This window comes from Penicillium concentricum (genome assembly GCF_028827145.1).
Source record: "Penicillium concentricum strain IBT 3081 chromosome Unknown utg000002l_segment0_segment0, whole genome shotgun sequence".
NCBI classification, from domain to species: Eukaryota; Fungi; Ascomycota; class Eurotiomycetes; order Eurotiales; family Aspergillaceae; genus Penicillium; species Penicillium concentricum.
In genome coordinates, this window is record NW_026622755.1 from 9,665,723 (window position 1) to 9,685,366 (window position 19,644).

A 19,644-nucleotide genomic window follows, 5' to 3' on the forward strand; every position below is an offset into this window, starting at 1 on the left:
AAGCCATACCCTAAAATCGCGGACATGACCAATCGCTCCAATTACCTCAATCTCTAAAACTTTCAGAGATGAAATGATCAACCAGCCACCATGCAATCCCTCTCACGACTCCGATTAACCAGCGCCGTTGCGCCTGGTCGCATTCACACGCGTCCAACCCTACGAGCCCTTTCACCAGTCTACACCCTAACCCGACTATCCAGCACCTCAACCCGCCGACTGGACCTCCCGGCCCTCGACAAAAAATGGCACGCAAAATGGGAAACCGACCGCGCCACGCCGCGCTCAACACCCGACGAAACACAGAAACCCAAATCCTACATTCTGTCCATGTTCCCATACCCGTCCGGCACGCTGCACATGGGCCATTTGCGCGTGTACACGATCTCAGATGTGATCTCGAGATTCTATAAAATGCGCGGGCATGACGTACTCCATCCTATGGGGTGGGATGCTTTTGGACTGCCGGCGGAGAACGCGGCGATTGAGAGGGGGATTGATCCTGCGGTGTGGACGCAGGCGAATATTTCGAAGATGAAGGAGCAGTTGAGGTGTATTTCGGCGGAGTTTGATTGGGATCGGGTATGTTGGTGTGAATTGTTTGGATTCGGCGGGTTGATCGCGGGTTGGTTTTGGGATGGATGGCTAATTGATATCTATGGCTAGGAACTGGCTACATGTGCCCCGGACTTTTATGAGCACACTCAGCGCATCTTTTTGATGTTGTATAAGAAGGACTTGGCGTACCAGGCGGAGGCGTTGGTTAATTATGACCCTGTTGATAAGACCGTTTTGGCAAATGAGCAGGTGAGTTGGGATCAGAGGGTAAATTTGGATTTGATCTAATCTTGATGCAGGTTGATGCCAATGGATTCTCGTGGAGGTCTGGGGCTAAGGTTGAAAAGTTGAACTTGAAACAGTGGTTCTTTAAGATCACTGATTTCAAGGAAGCACTTCTGAAAGACCTCGATTCTCTTGCTGGGGGATGGCCGGAGCGTGTCCTCACAATGCAACGCAATTGGCTTGGAAAGTCTTATGGTGCCAAGGTCACATTCCCTGTGACCATCGGACGCGCGGGTGACCAAGTCGATGTGAATGTATTCACTACCCGCCCAGACACTTTGTATGGTGTGGAATATTTGGCACTTTCTTTGAATCACCCTATTGTGTTGAAGGCTGCCGAGAAAGACGAGGCACTTCGCAAATTCCTGAGTGAATCGTCCTCGCTTGCACCGGACTCCAAAGCAGGATACCGGCTGTCTGACATTGAGGTGTCTCATCCATTGTGCAAGATTGATACAGAAACCCCCCACTTGTTGAGGAAGCTTCCGGTCTTTGTGGCCCCTTATGTCCTTAGTGACTATGGCGAGGGAGCAGTCATGGGTGTTCCTGGCCATGACACCAGGGACATGGCGTTCTTCAAGGAGAATGTGGATACCGACTCGATCCCAGTCGTTATCGAGGCCGAGCCAAGTGGCAATGATGCAAGCAGCAGTGTCGTTTCAGCGTCAAACACAAAGGCTTTCACACCAGAGGGCTTCTTGACTTCGCGCTGTGGAAAGTACCAAGGGTTACACTCCAAGGAGGCATCAAAACTAATTGTCAATGACCTGGAGCAGGTCGGCCAGGCTGCGTTTGTCGAGAGCTGGCGCCTGCGGGATTGGTTGATCAGTCGCCAGCGATACTGGGGTGCGCCCATCCCCATCATTCACTGCGGGGACTGTGGTCCTGTTCCGGTGCCCGACAAGGATCTTCCAGTGAAGCTGCCGAAGATCGAGGGAGAGTGGCTCAAGGGAAAGAAGGGAAATCCTCTAGAGTCCTCAGAGGAATGGCTCCACACAAAATGCCCCAGTTGCAATGGTCCCGCTCGACGCGACACAGACACCATGGACACCTTCGTGGACTCGTCCTGGTACTTCTTGCGGTTCTTGGACTCTGCTAACAAGGAAGCCCCGTTCTCTTCTTCAGTAATGCAGCCGGTAGATGTGTACATCGGTGGTGTCGAACATGCCATTCTGCATCTTCTCTACGCTCGATTCATCTACAAATTCCTCTCTCAGTCTGAGCTGTCCCCAGCCAAGAACTCTGCTGCACCCGCAGAACCATTTAAAATGCTTCTCAGCCAGGGCATGGTCCATGGAAAGACCCTCACTGAGCCCTCGACAGGCCGCTTCCTTCTCCCGTCGGAAGTTGACCTGACCAATCCAGACAAGCCTTTGATAAAGGGAACAACGGTTGCCCCTAATGTTTCTTTCGAAAAGATGTCCAAGAGCAAGTACAACGGCGTAGACCCTACAACCACCACATCAAAGTACGGCGCCGACGCTACACGCGCACACATTCTGTTCTCCGCACCAGTCAGCGAAGTTCTAGAATGGGACGAAACCAAGGTCGTCGGCGTCGAGCGCTGGTTCGGCCGACTCTGGAAACTCGTCCAAGACACCGAGCAGACCCTAACGGCGGCATCGTTCTCCGTCTCAGAAGCAGATCTGAAATCCTCTACCACCCACGTCGCTCCCCTCCCATCATCACTGCAGGACCTGAGCGACTCCGACGCAGATGCAGTTCTGGCCACCCACAACACCATCGCATCCGTCACGACCTGCATCGAAAGCAACCCCTACGGCCTGAACACAGTTATCTCAGACCTTACCAAACTGACCAACGCCCTGGCCTCGAACCCCGCCTCCTCCCCTCTCATCCTATATCTATCCGTCTCATCTCTCCTCCGTCTGCTAGCCCCTATCGCCCCAGCCTTGGCCTCTGAATCATGGGAAGTCCTACACGCAACCACAAACACCACCTCTACAACACCAGTGCCGTCAGTCCTTTCATCGCCCTGGCCCAGCACCCTCCTCACACCCGAACAAGCCGAAACCCTTTCCTCTCGAGGCGGCCAAACGGTTGCCGTTCAGATTAACGGAAAACTCCGCTGTGCTGTAACTATTCCGCGCATGGAATCTCAGTCATCAGAGGGCAAGAATACTCCTTCGCAGGAAGAACAGGATTGGATTATTGGTCGCGTCTTGGAGACTGCCGAGGGGAAGTTGTGGCTTCAGGAGAAGAATGACTGGGAGAAGAGACGACGGATTATTGTTGTCAAGGGGGGTAAACTTGTCAATGTTGTTTTCTGATTTCCTGTTTTCTATATTAGATGTGGGACTTGTATTACTATCTTGGATAGACTTGTATATTATTTTTGGTAGGTATTTCATAGAGCTTTCTCTTCTCACTTGGTTTCATCCTGGTTATTTAGGTAAGGAAATAAAAGTCATATATGCTATCAATGAATGTCGAATACCAAGATAAAATGCTACAGAGGTATAATATCCTGTGAGAAGGGCATGTCTTAATATTCATATTTATTATAACGAATTACTTCAAGCATCTCATCGAACTATTCTATACACTTCCTAGAAACTTCCTTGAGGTCAAGAAATTAGTGGGAACCACAAAATTGGCAAAGTAACACACCTTCCATGGTAAGAGTCACTCTAACATCAACAATGTACCCATCTCACAAATGCTACAAGGTTACCTTCAAGTCCATATACTGAGGTCATTCCTAATGCGCACTTCACTTCAATTGGAATGATGTTTCCACCCAGGCTACAGTAAATAAAATTACAAGCCCGTTATACACTACGCTGGGTCTTCAAGATTAAGCATGACAGCACGAAGCGAGGCTTGCCCGTGGATCCGTCAGGTTAAAGCATTAAGTTTCATGAAATCTATGTTGCGAAGCTTAGGTCTTTCAAAATCTTTACTGCTATTCTCGAAAGGCTGGCACCTTCACCATGTGGACACTATGACTGCCTTTAATACTGAGTTGAAGGAACCAATTAAGGCCGTTCTGCCTAAGGGCCAAAAGGAAGGGCCAAAAGGAAGAATTCCCTGATCATGTTAGACTACTTTTGGAAACTAGTATTTATGATCTAAACACTGCTGTCGATCTATCTGCTCAATCCCCGATAAATGATGTAGAAGTTGCGATTTACCAAGAAAGCAAGTATTTGTATGGTGTACAGTATTGAAGCAGTATAGTATGTAAGAGCATGACCCCAAACACTGTGGGTATATCGCAAAGTGCGCGAGTCTTGTTCCGCAACAGAAGCTTTCAACCCCAGAAGCTGTGTAGAGGGCCATACATGCCCACATGGGAAACCCCCCACACTGGGAATATGCAGGTCGGCTTTCCTCAGAGGCCCTTTGATCGGATTTGGGTATCTTATAAGACATTGACAAAGTCCAAAGTCATCCACCCAATTCACTCCCTTCAGCTTGAACAGACTTATCACGCCCAGCACCAACCGGCTGCATCTCACCCATCGGGAAACTGAGATGTTTCCAATCCTCAATCTCCTCAATAATACACTTCAACCGATCCCGTATACTCTCCACGGCATACGTCCCCAGAATCAGCCTCAGAGGCGGGTAAGAGCAATGACCAAGCTGCCAGACCAAATGTGCCGCCTTAACCGCACTAGCAGGCTGCTTATCACCCAACCACATGAGCATACGTCGCGCATGTGCCGCCGGCGACGTAGTCGTATTATACGGCTCACTGGGCGGCTTCACCAAAAAATGGCCGTAGAGCGGTAACGGCGACGACAGATGATGTTCGGAGGGGTTAGTCGCGAACGCCCCCGGAGAAACAACATCCCCATTATCATCACGACGCATATGACCCGGCTCGACGAGTGTACCCTTAATATTAAAACTATCGACCTCATACAGCATACTCTCCATCAAGCCCTCGACGGCATATTTGGAGGCGCAGTAGGGTCCGAGACCCGGCACACCGAGCGCGCCAGACGTCGAGCTGAAAATGAGGTATCTCCCCGATCGACGCTGGCGGAAATGCGGTAGCGATAGCTGGATCATGTTCAGGGTGCCTGTGAAGTTTGTTTCGAATTGGTTACGGATGTCGAATTCATCTTGGTCTTCGCAGGCCCCGATCACGCCGTAGCCGGAGCAGTTTGCGATTATGTCGATTCGGCCGAAGCGTGTGATTGTCTGGTCAATTACGCGCTTGACGGTCTCGCGCGCTCGTACGTCGCATAGGAGTCCGATGCAGTTTGGTGATTCGAGCTCTTTCATTGATGCGAGGCTGTTCTCGTATGTGCGTCCCACTGCTGCTACGAGGTCATTGTTGGCGAGGGCGGTTTTTACTAGGGAGCGGCCCATGTGGCCTGTTGCGCCGAAGATCTGGGAAGGTGTGTTAGTGTGTTGTGGCTTTTGTTGCTTGGGGGAGGGGTTGTATACCAGCCATACGAGGGGTTTGGCAGGATTCTGGGGGCCGGGTGGATCGGTCGTTGAAGGGAGATGGAGTCTTGGTTCGCGTGATGCTGGAGAGGAGGGCCCTCCTTTTGGGGATGTCTGTTCCATGATGTGGCTCTCAGATGGAGAAGAGGAAGATGAATCTCTCCGCATTTGGGGTCTCTCCTTACGACTTACATTAGCGACAGGTGCGAAATAAGTTGCCATTAACTGTTCTCATTTCTCTTTTTTGTTTTATGAAATTAAATCTTATTCGTTCAGGCCTCTACTTGATATAATGCTATTCCATTACCCATTTACACAAACACAATTATCGTCCCACCTCCCGTCGCAGCCGTCCCGCAGCCGTCGTAGGTCCTGGTTCCGGCCAGCTGCCCACTGCATCGTCAACCTCTTCCAAGAAGGTTGTACTGTTATGAATGGAAGTACCGCCTAAAACGACTCGCACACCGGGGGAGCTGGCATTGACTTGCGCTACCATCTTGGCCTCCTCATACGTGGTACCACCAACCATAAAGATGATGATGTCTTGCGGCTTGTCCCGGGTGTGTCCACTGCCCTCGAGGAAGGGGTATTGCAGTTCCTTCAGACGGCCTTTGATGAGATTCTGAAGAGTCACTTCCAGTCGGGGGGAGTGTTGCGTGTAGACATTCTCGACGCCTTTAAGACCTTTGAAGCGGTCTCTTGCGCCGGAGAAGAAGGAGGTGGATTCAAAAAGGTCGGAGAACCCGCCTGCGACTGGAGGGGCTTGGAGGGAGTGGTGATAGGCAAGGAGCTTGGGGATAATATTTACGCGGTTAGATGGGACTTCGCCGGCTGTGACGAGGAGATCAAGGAGAATTGGTAGCGCGTTGTTGGGTTGCTTCTCGTAACGAAGGGCGTAGAGAGCGACTAGGCGCAGCTTATTGTCTGATGGCACATTTGGCAGCGCGATGATTCGTTGTAGTGACTGGAGAAAAGTGAGTCCGTGAGCAAAGCATAGTCTGTCTGACGTTTGAACATACCCTAAGATCATTGGAGTGGTTATCATTGCATGCCAAGCTCTGCTCCAACTCGCTCACGTCGAGGAGGGTATCCTCACCGACGCGTCGACTGAGCTCACCCACCAGGGTAACGTGCTTGCTCACATTACCTGCCAGCTTGCGGAATTCGGGATAATCCTCCACAAAACGTTTCATGTCCGCAATAGACTCGATATTCGCAGTGCTTTGAGTTTTGGTCTGGTACTGCTCCACATATTCTTTAATGTTCTGGCCCAGATCACCGAAGTTCTGATACATATTCTTCTTGAAGAATGGGTCCTGGTCCTGAGCCAAGACAATCTCTTTCAGTTCTGGTCGGATGTCTGGTACATCCTGCAGATCCACGCGGCCATTGTTGATGCCAAGCATCTCATGCACCATCGCCTGGTACGTCCATTGAGTCAACAACGGAGTAATAGGATCATCGCGGCGGTCAAGAACGAGCAGGATAGGGGGTGTATCCGTCCGGCGGAAATTAAATAGCTGCTCCTCCTGCGTGATGTGGTATCGAACCTCCGTCGCCAATTTCCGGGCCAATACGCTGTTCTTCTCATAGCGGATAAGTGGGTTCTTCTTCAAGGCGAGGAGCAGGGCCAGAACCCCCTCGGTGGCTCTTTGTAGTGAATCCGGATTCCATAAGTCCGGCGATTGACTCCATATCCGCTGCAATGGGAAACCCATACCCAAAGAGCAAAGGTCCGGGTTGATCACAAGGAAGTCGGCAAACTGTTCCTGGACCGACTGGACGACCTCGTGGCTGTCCGCTTCCGCAAGCCGTTCGAGGGCGGATTTGCGGATAATGTTACTAAGGTAGATGTAATATTCGCCGTATTTAGGTTCTCGGAGCTCGTCAATCAAAAATTGAATAGAAGTGGGTGATGGTCGCACGAAGCAGAGGCATCGCAGATGTCGCATCTTCTCGCGCGCGGTATTGTCCAAGCGGTCGATAAGGTAGACCTCGTGATTAAGGAGGGCAGACTGGGTAATGGCTGTGGAAACAATAGGGACCTATAACCATAAGAAGTTAGCGATCGAGCTCAATATATTGCTAGCAAGGTAAAATCACCCACTGTCTCACTGTCAAGAAGCAAGATCTTCATCTTTGATGACGAAGCTCCTGCCGACTCACCCACGGTGACCATCTTGGAGATGTACCCCGAGGCAGCCGCAACGACGTCCATGGTGATCCAGGAACGAACTGAATTGGGTCGAAGTTATAATAGCTCCTGATTGAAGCTGTTGAAGCTGTTGAAGATCGAGGGGTTGAATGTGGAGAGGGCGGGAAGTTGTTGGGGGTGGAAATTCCACTTTCCACATGACAAGCTGTTTTTCTTGTCTCTCTCTTTTTTTCTTTTCCTTTCCTTGCTTTTTCTTTTCACTCTGATCTTTTTTCTTCCTTTCTGTTTTGTCTGTTTTATTCCCTTTCTACAAGGTCAACAATGTTGCCCTATGTAGATCAGAGTATGCCAACTCCCCATACAAGCTTAAGCTCCTCGGTCCAACTGACATTTCTCTCCCCGCAGTATTTGAGGTGCCAGCTCGACTCACTGGCGCATCGACTGATGAGCGTACGATCTTCCATTTCCATAAGCTCCCGGTATTTCTAGTTTCTGACCCCCAGCTCCAGTCAAGTTGATCGGCTCGTTCCTCATCTCCTACCCACTGGCCGCCCTCCTCAAACGTATTCCCGACGGCCAACCCTGGAAAAAGAATGCCTTCATTATCGCCGTGTCGTTGTTCTATATTGTCGGACTCTTCGACCTATGGGATGGTCTCCGCACCCTACTATACAGTGCCGCGGCCACCTATGCAATCGCCTACTATGTGGATGGATCACTGATGCCATGGATTGGGTTCCTTTTCCTCATGGGCCACATGTCGATTAACCACATCGAACGTCAGAGGGCGAACGAGAGCGGGGCCGTTGACATTACTGGGGCGCAGATGGTCCTTGTCATGAAACTTACCTCGTTCTGCTGGAATGTTCATGACGGCCGTCTGCCCAAGGACCAACTCTCGGACTCGCAGAAGTACTCTGCTATTACGAAGTTCCCGGGTATTGTCGACTACCTGGGCTATGTCATGTTCTTCCCTTCTCTCTTTGCCGGTCCTTCCTTTGAATATGTGGACTACCGCCGTTGGATCGACACTACGCTCTTCGAAGTCCCGCCCGGCACTGACCCATCCAAGGTGCCACCCACCCGAAAGAAGCGCAAGATCCCTCGCAGCGGAAGACCTGCCGCAAGGAAGGCTGCCGCCGGGTTGATCTGGATCTTCGCCTTCATCCAATTAAGCTCATACTTTACCGTCGACTTTGTGCTTTCGGACGAGTTCTTGCAATATTCCTTCCTACGTCGCGTTTTCAATGTGCACATGCTTGGTTTCACCGCTCGCACCAAGTACTACGGCGTCTGGGCTCTGACTGAGGGTGCCTGTATTCTATCCGGCATGGGATACAACAGCTTCGACCCGAAAACAGGCAAGGTCTTCTGGAACCGACTGGAGAACGTTGATCCATGGGCCATGGAGACGGCGCAGAACTCGCACGCTTACCTGGGCAACTGGAACAAGAACACTAACCACTGGCTGCGCAACTATGTTTACCTCCGCGTCACGCCCAAGGGCAAGAAACCCGGCTTCCGCGCCAGCATGGCTACCTTCGCCACTAGTGCGCTCTGGCACGGTTTCCACCCAGGATACTACATGACCTTTGTTCTGGGCTCATTCATCCAGACCGTGGCAAAGAGTAAGCACGACCAAGATCCATCCTCGTTTTTCCTAAAACTAACCATACAATAGACTTCCGCCGCTACGTGCGCCCCTTCTTCCTTACACCGGACGGCACCAAGCCAACACCGAACAAGCGCTACTATGATATCCTCAGCTGGCTAGCAACACAGCTAACCCTCTCCTTCGCCGTCATCCCTTTCATCATCCTCACCTTCGACAAGTCCTTCGCCGTCTGGTCCCGCGTCTACTTCTACGGCATAATCAACTGTGCTGTCTCACTAGTCGCCTTCGCCTCTTTCTCCCCACTCAGAACCTACCTCGTCTCCCAGCTGAAGCATCGCAGCCGTCCCCAAGTCGGCCGTACCACTAGCGCCGACTCTGTGCGCGGGCCCGTCCTCGGCTTGCCGAATGATCCTGAGCGTGACTTTGACGAGGCTGTTGCTGAGATCAAGGCTGAGATTGAGTTCCGGGGTAGACGGGGAAGTACGGTTAAGATGCCTACGGGTGAGGAGTTGAAGGCTGCTGTTGAGCAGAAGGTTGGGCGGAAGTTGTAGGTGGTAGTTTTGGTTAAGAATTAACTGTGAGTGGTGGATTCATTGAATAGTAGGGGATCGAAGAGCCGATTTGGATCGGCTTTTGGGTGTTCTCCGCTTCGCTATATAAAATAATTAGGAATGATTGGGGTTTTATGCTTTTTAATGGTGGCTTAGTCGAGATTGGTCTCGTCTAGGTCTGTGGATGTATCTATAGATTCCAATTTGGAAGGGATGGTTTGGGTCCCGGAATAGCAAGCTTTATTGCGATTACAAGTACTTCAAAGTAGAGTGAACAATTTGAGTATACCAAGCCAAGTAAATTGTGATACAATATAGAACGCTGAAAAGATTAAAGTAGCAGAGAACGAGTATGCGTATGTGGTAAAACCCAAATCAACTTCAAATTCAAGCAGTAAAAATCAAAATAACAATAAGAAACAATATATCCATTACACGGATGTATAGCAGAAATGCAAACAAAGGCAGTCGCCATGCATAGGAATTCCAGCAAACATATGAAGCCATAGACGAGTCTGAAGGCAAAAGTTGAAATGCACAGAAAGATGTAAAACAGAAGAGGATATTTATGTGCGTTGAAGTCGTGAGTCGTTGAGTAGAAATGTGCAGCCAAAGGCGAATGCAGAGAAGGAAAAAAGAACAAATGTAAAAGGGGAGGCTGAATAGTCAATAGTCAAGAGAAAAGAGAGAAAAAGATCCAGATCACAGTAAGGAGATGTCTGCAGTATTAGTGCAAGGAGAAAAGAAACCAGTCGACTGGTTGAGGGCACTCAACCCTCAAGAAAAAAAGAAAAGAAAAGCAAAGGATCAGGTTAGTCTGAAGCAAGCGATGAAAGAAGTTTCAAGTCGTAAGAGCGTAAGAAAGTAAAGATCGCAATGAAACGCAGTCCGAAATGCAGTAAATAACCCTAAAAACCCGTGGTAGTCCCAATAACAGCCAACACAATAATAACAACAATAATAACAACCCCAAGGGAGATCATCCATCGATTAAGATTCCTCCACCAACGCGCATTATCTCTCCTCCTTTGCTGCAAATTAACACATTGAGCCTCAAGTGCCGCACCAACATCCGAACCAGACTCATACTCGACCATCTGCGACATCTTGGGTTTCGGCGGCAGTGGCAGGAACGCCGCAACACACCATGCAACAGGGAAAATGAACCCAACGCAGAATGAATAGACCTGGATATTTCGACGGCCGAAGACGGGCTCATTGCGGGAGTCGAGGGATGGCGCCCGCCACCGGCTTGTTGAGTGCTGCAGCACACGTCGGTCTGGGAGGAGGTGTGGTGACCAGCTGTGTCGGAGGCGGTTGAGGTGGCTGCCGGTGAACTCGCCGTCTTCGGGCTGTGGGGAAGGGACCCAGTGGGCGCGTGGATCGCGCGGGTCGCTTTCTAGACGGCGTTGAGGGATGGGTTTGCGTTGTGGGGAGGGAGGTCTGCGTTCTGGGGAGCGGGGGCGGGGGACGTTGAGAGGGCCTGGGACGAGGTTGTAGACGCTTGAATTTGAGGTTCCAGTTCCTGGGCGCGTGGATGGTGGGCGGGTAGATGGTGGACGGGTGGACGGTGCACGGGTAGTGTCCATCATGGATAGTGTTGAGTTTAGGCCCATTGGTTCGCGTAGGTAGTAGACTTTTGCCCAGGTTGGGAGAATGTTGAGGATTGTGCTTGTCCCCGTGCCTGGGCGTTGGAGGCTGCGGGTGCTGTTGCTTCGTTTTGAGCCGGAGGAGAGACTTTGGGAGAAGATTGGGCGGGTGGGGAGTTTGGTTAGACTATCGAGGCGCTCATCGTCGCTGTCGTTGGAGTCGACGAGCCAGACGGAGGATCTGGTGGGTTCTGGGCTCAGGGCTGCTGGTGGGGGTAGGGTTGGCTCTGCCATGTCGCGGTCTGAGTCTGTGTCTGTTTGTCCAGCGAGGTTGGTTAATTCATCGGCGGACCAGATGGATGAGACTGTTGATAGATGCGGGTTCCAGCGTCCTGATGCCAAGTGGGGATTGCATCGTCCGGATGGAGGGCCAGGGGTGAAGTCGCGTTCTGATGTAACTGATGTGCCGGCGCGGGAGCTTGAAGACGATGGCACGCGAATACGCGGGTATTGAATAGGCACGCCATTGTCGATGGCTGCCTGCAAGTCAGAAGCGGAGCGGAGGCTGCGCGAAGAAGATGTTGCTGATTGGGAACGGCTGCCTGATGGTGCCCTGGATGACGAGCGGAATGAAGCTATTGATTGCGCGGGTGGGCTGGAGTGGAATGAGGCAATGGACTGTGCGGGCGGGCTGGAGTGGAACGACGGGGATCCATAGCTTGAGTGCTCGGATGAAGCTGGTTGGAAAGCATTTTGGAACCAGGGTGCAGAGCCGACGCGTCTGACGACGGTGCCTCGTGAGTTATACGAGGAGAGGGAGTTTGTTCGCGGATCTGACTCTGAAGCTGTAGCCGAACCGTGGAAGTTCATGCTCGAGTTATCCAGCATCACAAAGTTGGGACTTGACGGGGCGCCGAGTTGTTCGAGGACAGGGCTGGAGTAGCCAGCGACGGACTCCGCAGAGGACTTTGGCGACATGGATGGCTCAGAGATGACGGCTTTGATAGTTGGCGTAGTAGTCGGCAAGACCATCATCTCGTCATCCGAGTACTCTGAGCTCTCGGACCCATAGTCTGGTGCTTTCCCCGTGTCTGGCAGCGATGACTTGCTGGAGGATGGGTCATCATCCCACAACTGCGGAGGCGAGTTGCCGGTATCCACGGTGGAGGATACATCCCAGCTCTCGCCAATTGAGTGATCTCTCGGGCTGTTGGGTCCCGGTTGGGTGAAGGCCGGTGGGGAATAAGCTGACGATCCTGGGTGGTCTGAATAGCTGAAACCGGTGTCTGATATGTATTGTTGTTGTCCTTTGCCGGGGAGAGGTAGCAGGATCTGCTCGGGTTTGGTCGGGAATGGGGTCGCAGTGTACATATCAAGTTCTTCGTTCGGCACCATGCGTAATGACTGGGTTGGTGATCTTTCGTTTGAGTGAGAGGGGGTACGCTCGTGCAATGCCCTTCGCGCGCGGGGCGAGGTCGACCGAGCGGTAAAAGACATTATTTGGACCTTATAGCATTGGTTGAAACGGAATAAAGCAAAGGCGAAGGGTTGTCAGGTGTCAAACCAGAACGTGTAAAGATATCAAAAAAAAGAGTGGATTGTTCAATGTTGTTGTTTTCCGAGTATTCGAGGTAAGGAATGTGGTACCCTTGGATCTGGGTAGTTTCTATAGGCTGATGTTCATCAAAAGAGCGTGGGTAGACGTGCAGAAGTTCGTCAATTAGTTTGTTTCAAACAAAAGCGATTAAAGAGCGACAGGAAAACAATCATTAGAACGTTTCAAAACAAAAAAGGGACACAAAAAGCACAGGAGTAAGAAGCACGAGAAGCAGAACTTGAGACACTTGGATGAAGGGGGGAAAGATTTTTGTTGGCCAGCGGTGAGCGTCTAAGCAAGTGAGATTCGATTGAGCCAGACCGCAGGGGGTTCGATGCAAGCTGCATGGGCTGGTAGGCTGAAAAACGTTGATAACTTGGTGGCTTTGAGTGATTGGTCAAGATGAGAGCAAAAGTACAAGTCAATTCCTTTTCTTTTTTTTTTCTTTTCTTTCGGAGATGTGTTCATGAGTTGTTTATATCTTATATCGGACTTGGTACCTGGGCTATCATGTTTAATATAGAAAATCCATATTAATGCGGAGTATCCGTCAATTGAGAACCACAATTGACTCCTTCAAACATGTTTACTCATTTAATCGCGTGTTTTAGGTGGATCCTGTGTGCGTTGTCCCTGATCCTGATGAACTGCCACTAGTTTATAGCGTCTGACAGGGGCACAACCGAGTAGAGAGGAACAATATTCATATGCCAATAAATAATGTCTCCTCGTGATCGGAGAATAACTACCCACGATCCCTCGCATTTGACTCACATTTGAAAACTCAATGGCTTCAAGGGGTGCTGATTTCAAATGTTTCCTGTTTTCCCGATTTAGCACGGTCCACTAGTTCGAATCAGGTTTTGACATTTTAAGGAGTTCAGGGTGAAACCAACCTTGTTTACATTCAGTATATAGAGATATATAGATATATATATACATGTACTTGATATAGAAGGATATATGTCTACGTCTTTAGAATATCAAAAAGAACAATCGTAAGAATTGGCATTGATTCGATTGTATCAAATAACAATACCATACTGTATTATATCACTTCCAACCAATGACCACCATTTGATCCGTATGGCAGGAACAAAGAAGACCTTTCCTTTCTCTCTCATAAAACCATAAGAGACCACATAAATAACCTCCACCTCTACAGATGGCGCCGGTAGGGATAATGGCTCGACTCAAGAGTCTGTACTCCAAGCAGGGTAAGTCAGGGGTAACCCCTAAAAATAGTCTCAACTAACACGAATTCAGATGAACCTGCCCTGTCAGAACAGACGGTCGCTTTTCTGTCTGTATGTAGAACTCCTAGAACAGAAAAAAAAACAAAAAACACACTTCACTCTACATCCTCATATCTAACTCCCCATTCAGGTCATCCTCACACTACTCTACGTGGTGCCATTCTATCTCTCCCCAACCACGCGCCCATCCCCAACTCTCAGTCGCGATGCCCCGTCCGTGATTCGCGCCCGCATCCGTGCAGTCACGGGCTCCTGTATCGTGAGCTCAGTCTTTGTTCTCTGGCTCATCGTTGAGGAAGGGAATTCCTCCCTCGGCGCCGGTACCAGACTCCTTGGCTGGTGGCCCGTCGGTGTGCTGGAGACCCTTCGGAGTCTTCTCCTAACCGCCATTCTGTTCCTGGGCCCACTCTTTGAGCGTGGCATTGTCGAGGGCGAGTGGAAGTTCTGGTTCCGTCCTAGTAAGCTCTCCGAGAGTCTCGGTGGCTGGATTGGCTGGAGGAATTATGTCGCGGTATGCACATGCACCTGCATCCTTTTTTTTTTTTCTTTTTTTTCTTTCAAACCCAATCTAATATACTCCCAGGGTCCCTTAACAGAAGAAGTCATGTTCCGATCCGCGATGGTCCCGCTGCATTTGCTAGCACACACCTCGCCGGGCCGAATCGTGTTCCTCGCACCGCTGTATTTCGGTATCGCGCATGTGCACCACTTCTATGAGTTCCGTCTGACACATCCGGATACACCGGCTCTGGCTGCGCTGCTGCGGTCGCTCTTCCAGTTCGGATACACGACTATCTTTGGCTGGTATGCGACTTTCGTCTATTTGCGGACCGGCTCGTTGCTAGCCGTTGTTCTCATCCATAGTTTCTGTAACTGGTCTGGATTGCCGCGGTTCTGGGGGCGTGTTGAGACCGGTGAACCTATCGGGCCCCCAATGACAAGGGGAAAGGAGGATTCTGATGATGGTATCGGGGCTCGGGGTAATGGTGGTTTGGGTGTTGGGTGGACGATTGCTTATTATGTGCTTCTTGTAGCCGGGGCACTTGGTTTTGCTCGGGGTTTGTGGCCTTTGACTGAGTCTTATCATGCTCTAGTTTCGTTTTCGGGGAATTCGAATTAGATTGGGTGTAGCCCGTGAGTTCCGTCTTCGGTTGGTTTGGTTTCTTTCCGGCATCTTCTTTCGTGAGGCTTTTATATGTGGTGTTCTGTTGCCCCCGTCGTGAACCGGCCCTGGAGACCCATATATATAGAATTGGGGGGTGTTCCCTGGCAAGAAAAAGATGCATGTGCATGTGCATGTGCATGTGCATACCGCGACACATGCTGGGTCTGTATAGCATAACCTAGCACTTCGAGCCGATACATATCATCAGCCAGTACAATTATTTCACTGTCAACTTGCTAGGGGTATGGTCTGGTACTTACCTCCAAGACCTGTAGCTTCAATTTTGGCTGTTGAGATCCTGACGCCATTTCTGTATGGGACCACCATATAAAAGGTACTTGATGCCCAAATCTTGCACCTTGCATCTTGTAACCATCATATTGAATATTTGGGAGATATGTTGATATTGAGAATCGAAACTGCATTTTCATTTAAAACGAAGCTAAGCTGTTTTCTTAGTCGGTTGCTGTTATGTTAAGGGGGGTGGTCAAAAACTGCACTTTCAAGAATCCCCCCTTGACTATATATATAAGAATAGTCGCGGCCACTTGGTATATCTCTCAAATGTCCTTGAAATTATTATCTCCCATTCTCATTTACAGATGTAGCGAGAAAAATGAAAAGGCAATAAAAACCCTAAACTGGATAAAGTGTGAAGGGTTGGGTGGGTGGTGGACTAGAAACCCTCGTGCACAATCCGTTGTGTATAGAGAGAAAATCATCAAGTAGCCCTGGTTTCCTCAACACAAGTTTCTCTTACCACTATGAAGCAAATTGGCATTTTCAACATTGCTCGAGAAAGTAAAAATAGCATACGAACAGTTGATCAGGATAGGAACGTGACTTTGATAGCTTCATGTTGAATTGACTGACAAGAAGATGTTCGATATCTACCTACGAGCAGGCGCGGCGCGAGTAGATCGGTAATCTGAACTGTAATACCATTACAAGAGGGCGAGAGATGGATTATGTTCGTCAAACCCCTGCTTCCTCTCTAAATTGCTGGCCATTAAGGAATGCACAACGACTGAACAACATTTCCCAATGAAGCGCTTTCTCTGCGTCAGTCATGACCTCCATGTCAGCTCCAATACCTTCGCTACATCTAGTGGGTACTGAGCCATGAGGCCCACCAAACAGCTGTACGGAGATATGACTGGGCAGGTCGCCTATTGAAGATTTCGACAACTCATCCGAGAACGCAGGCGGCCATGACTGAAGCCGATCGTCTGACCCTTTAGGGCTGTTATGCACGAACTGAATAATTGTCCGACTGAAATCTCGAGCCAGCGCAAGCTGAGCGTCCGAGTTATCTGCACCGGCCCCTAGGTGGTCATTGTTGAACAGGTAGGGGATATCGCTGAGATGAGCTACACCCCACATTGACACGCCCATGAAATCAAAGACTGGCGCGTATCTGGTTTGGTTGAACTCATACAGCCGTACCTGCGAGGCTTCCACACCCCCATTTTTGACATACTGCCACGTAAAGTCAAGGACTGGGCAAGTGAACCAGATATCGCGATTCAGCTGGGCAGCGCGGTAGTACTGCGGTGAAAGCTGACCTTCATGCTCTGGCTTGATCATGTGTTCAAAGTCCTCCAGAGGATACAGGTGTAGGAGCTTCTGTTTCGTGGATTCTGAAAGTTTGTGCAGCCATAATCCGAAACTCCCTAGAACTTCGTCGTCCGTCGCAGTGGTTGGAAGTGCGTACCAAGCGCCATCGTTTGTGACCCAGGAAGCTATCAGGGGGATTCCTTTGGTAAACTTTCCATCGCGCGTCAACTCCGAGGGTCTATCTTGAATGAAGTCATCATCGATCGTTGGGTAAAAGTACCCTTCGCCGAAAGGGGGACGAGCTGCGCGAGATGCAGCAACGGATAGGTTGGCCAGTCGTTCAAAGGGAACACCTCGGAGACACTCCACCGTCTGCAAATCTTGGTTGTCGCCGCATCCTACTTGCTGTGCAATAGCAGCCGTGTTACTCGCAACCAGCTCTGGCTGGCTGTTGAAGTTCAGCCCTGGACCGCCAGACATCATTCTAGGGCTGCGGATCAGCATTGCACAGTTTCAGGCCTCGATTCACTTACACTCCTTGCTGAAATGGAACATCTTGACCACCGCCAAATGCCGTTAGCTGCAGACCAATGTCACTGGCCCCCACACTTTGTCCGATGACAGTCACTGGAATATAACCTGTCAGCATATTGGGGTTTGAATACAGGAAACGCTAGTTGAGTATACCTCTGTGAGGGTCACCGCCGAATGACTCAATATTATCGCGGACCCCTGATTTCTCGACGTTTCAGCTTCTCATGGTGAGATAAAAGAGCAGCGAGATACATACACTCTAAAGCGGCACGCTGGTCCCGAAGCCCTGCATTTGTGTCTTTTCTCTCAATCAATGCTTCGCTAGTTGCGAAGCCGAATACTGAACAACAATCAGCAATCAGTACTCAATCTCAGCGCAGAGTTTCAAGAACTCCTGGTGAACCACTTACAGCCCAGGCGATAATTTATGCCAACATACACCAGCGGCTGCCCATCAGCAGCAGCCAGATTTACCAAGCCATCAGGTTCGTAAAGAATATCGGAAGCTGAGCCTAAAGCATGGCCACCTGTCTGCTTATTAGCGTCTTCAGAGCTTACTCCCAAATAGTAGACTAACCTCCATGGATCCAAACCACAACTGGAAGCTTAGCATCTTTCTGCGTTCTTGCGGGTCTCGCAATTCTCAAGCTCAGGCAGTTTTCGCTAATGTTGGTCACCCTACTCGTGAACGGAAGTATATCCCCCGTGGCCTGCGGACACCAAGCACCAGCCCGGGTTGCGTCAATGATAGATCCCTTGACTGGCCTCGCTGGGACTGGCGCTGCGAAACGTCGCTGCCCTGTGGGTTCCTCAGCATAAAAAATGTTTTGGAAATGCTCAATTCCAGCAGATGATACACTGCCAAGGTAAGTGATGTCTCGCGCCGAGTCCACTACCTTTAGGCTGGAACTTAGAAAAAAGGTATCAAAAAGTTCCTGGTAATATATTGCGATAATAGCCAGAAGCAGGGCTACCCCAGACGCAAACAAGCGGTTAGTCATAACTGCTGGAGAGATGTCAGAGATATACAGTCTCCTTAGAATAGATATCCCTCACGATAGAGCGAGAAGATAAGGAAACCTGAGAGTTGAGGTGCAGTAAGGGGGTGATGGTGTGTACCAATGTGTTCCCTACCACGGATGATCGGGTGTGACGATCATGCTTAGGTGCCTATAGCTGCCTACTAGTTGCTTCGGTATTTTTGTTTTTTTATTTTTATTTTCTTTGTTTGCTATTTATGACGGGTAGTGACATTGAAATCATAAGCCCCCCCAGCATAAATGAATGTATCGGTTAAACCTACTTATGATTCAGTACTCCCTGGGAATTAACAAGGGCACGCATTACATTCATTAAGAACCTAAAGAAAACTGGCTCACAGACTTTAGCTATAGTAGCATAAGATAAAATGACAATCTGAAGACAGACCTCCCTATACCTTGCGGCCTAATTCCTAATATTACATCACCCGGGCTCTGGCTAGCACAACTCTATGTCCGAGCTCTGCCTCACGGGCCATCCAATTTTCCTTCGTAAGACACCTGATCACGGTGTGCATATGACCCGCTTGAAGCGCTGAAATTTGTGAGGGGTGTCTTCCCGTCATTCGTTGATGCCGATGTAGAATGCCCGAGGAGACCAAACTCGCCATCCTTTGGCTGACCAAAGCGACGGTACAGAGTATCGCGACATTGACCAAGAACAGGCCCAAAGACTGGCATGCAGCAAACAATCATAGCCACATTCACCTCGATCTCCGACCACAGGATAAAAAGTGTGAAATCGGCAATGAAATCAGGGTTATCCTCCTTGTCATAAGACGTCACAAGATAGATGTATGTCCTCGCAACTCCTGCGCCGATCGTGCTATGAGAATTCAAGGTTAGCATCCAGCTATACACCGACTCTCCGCAGGATGAGATGAGAAAGAACATACAATATTCCGACCATAAACACACTTGTAACCCCGATCTTCTTTTTAATCGACATTTGCAACTTCCAGATGATCGGCACAGGCATCAACATAATCACAAAATCCGTCAGCAAATCCGTCCCACAAAACACCGTCAGCATATTCAGCGTATCAGTACACTCGGTCAAAAAGAACTTGATCGGTGCCCAATTCCAGTCCCAGTTCGTCCCGCATTGAAACAAGGTTGCAAAGAAGAAAGATATACTCCAAGCAGCAACAATCCCAATCATAACCCAGCAAAACAGCTGGAAGGAGCGGATGGGACTTAACATCCGCTTCCACAGGAACAAGATGGAAAGTTTGATTAGTCCAAAGGCGATCTTTTCTGTTGTCTGGAAAGCATATTTGTATTTTTGGACTAGGACTTCGAGTGCGCTGGGTTGGGGCC

The 19,644-nt window shown here is 49.8% G+C and overlaps 8 protein-coding genes across 8 annotated transcripts; 3 read left to right on the plus strand and 5 right to left on the minus strand.

Annotated features, from left to right (window-relative positions):
* Nucleotides 1-90: 90 nt before the first annotated feature.
* On the plus strand, nucleotides 91-3,134 carry N7517_007399 (leucine--tRNA ligase NAM2; the record flags this gene model as incomplete). Its single annotated transcript, XM_056725129.1, has 3 exons — nucleotides 91-582; nucleotides 667-807; nucleotides 858-3,134. The coding sequence occupies 3 exons, from the start codon at nucleotides 91-93 to the stop codon at nucleotides 3,132-3,134; spliced, it is 2,910 nt and encodes a 969-aa protein (XP_056581379.1).
* A 1,120-nt stretch (nucleotides 3,135-4,254) lies between these two features.
* N7517_007400 (SDR family oxidoreductase) lies at nucleotides 4,255-5,388 on the minus strand (the record flags this gene model as incomplete). The annotated part of the gene is made up of 1 exon (XM_056725130.1): nucleotides 4,255-5,388. The coding sequence occupies one exon, from the start codon at nucleotides 5,386-5,388 to the stop codon at nucleotides 4,255-4,257; it is 1,134 nt and encodes a 377-aa protein (XP_056581380.1).
* Nucleotides 5,389-5,590: 202 nt separating this feature from the next.
* On the minus strand, nucleotides 5,591-7,483 carry N7517_007401 (Sec1 family protein; the record flags this gene model as incomplete). The annotated part of the gene is made up of 3 exons (XM_056725131.1): nucleotides 5,591-6,229; nucleotides 6,285-7,310; nucleotides 7,373-7,483. The coding sequence occupies 3 exons, from the start codon at nucleotides 7,481-7,483 to the stop codon at nucleotides 5,591-5,593; spliced, it is 1,776 nt and encodes a 591-aa protein (XP_056581381.1).
* A 258-nt stretch (nucleotides 7,484-7,741) lies between these two features.
* On the plus strand, nucleotides 7,742-9,586 carry N7517_007402 (lysophospholipid acyltransferase; the record flags this gene model as incomplete). The annotated part of the gene is made up of 4 exons (XM_056725132.1): nucleotides 7,742-7,763; nucleotides 7,826-7,870; nucleotides 7,930-9,048; nucleotides 9,102-9,586. 4 exons carry the CDS (start codon nucleotides 7,742-7,744, stop codon nucleotides 9,584-9,586), a joined length of 1,671 nt encoding a protein of 556 aa, XP_056581382.1.
* Nucleotides 9,587-10,494: 908 nt separating this feature from the next.
* Nucleotides 10,495-12,672, minus strand: N7517_007403 (putative serine-rich protein; the record flags this gene model as incomplete). The annotated part of the gene is made up of 1 exon (XM_056725133.1): nucleotides 10,495-12,672. One exon carries the CDS (start codon nucleotides 12,670-12,672, stop codon nucleotides 10,495-10,497), a length of 2,178 nt encoding a protein of 725 aa, XP_056581383.1.
* Nucleotides 12,673-13,937: 1,265 nt separating this feature from the next.
* Nucleotides 13,938-15,148, plus strand: N7517_007404 (CAAX prenyl protease RCE1; the record flags this gene model as incomplete). The annotated part of the gene is made up of 4 exons (XM_056725134.1): nucleotides 13,938-13,989; nucleotides 14,039-14,079; nucleotides 14,159-14,539; nucleotides 14,612-15,148. The coding sequence occupies 4 exons, from the start codon at nucleotides 13,938-13,940 to the stop codon at nucleotides 15,146-15,148; spliced, it is 1,011 nt and encodes a 336-aa protein (XP_056581384.1).
* A 1,020-nt stretch (nucleotides 15,149-16,168) lies between these two features.
* N7517_007405 (Carboxylesterase type B) lies at nucleotides 16,169-18,285 on the minus strand (the record flags this gene model as incomplete). The annotated part of the gene is made up of 6 exons (XM_056725135.1): nucleotides 16,169-17,234; nucleotides 17,284-17,377; nucleotides 17,438-17,482; nucleotides 17,541-17,624; nucleotides 17,695-17,811; nucleotides 17,862-18,285. The coding sequence occupies 6 exons, from the start codon at nucleotides 18,283-18,285 to the stop codon at nucleotides 16,169-16,171; spliced, it is 1,830 nt and encodes a 609-aa protein (XP_056581385.1).
* A 507-nt stretch (nucleotides 18,286-18,792) lies between these two features.
* On the minus strand, nucleotides 18,793-19,309 carry N7517_007406 (uncharacterized protein; the record flags this gene model as incomplete). The annotated part of the gene is made up of 2 exons (XM_056725136.1): nucleotides 18,793-19,150; nucleotides 19,221-19,309. The coding sequence occupies 2 exons, from the start codon at nucleotides 19,307-19,309 to the stop codon at nucleotides 18,793-18,795; spliced, it is 447 nt and encodes a 148-aa protein (XP_056581386.1).
* Between the last annotated feature and the right edge of the window lie 335 nt (nucleotides 19,310-19,644).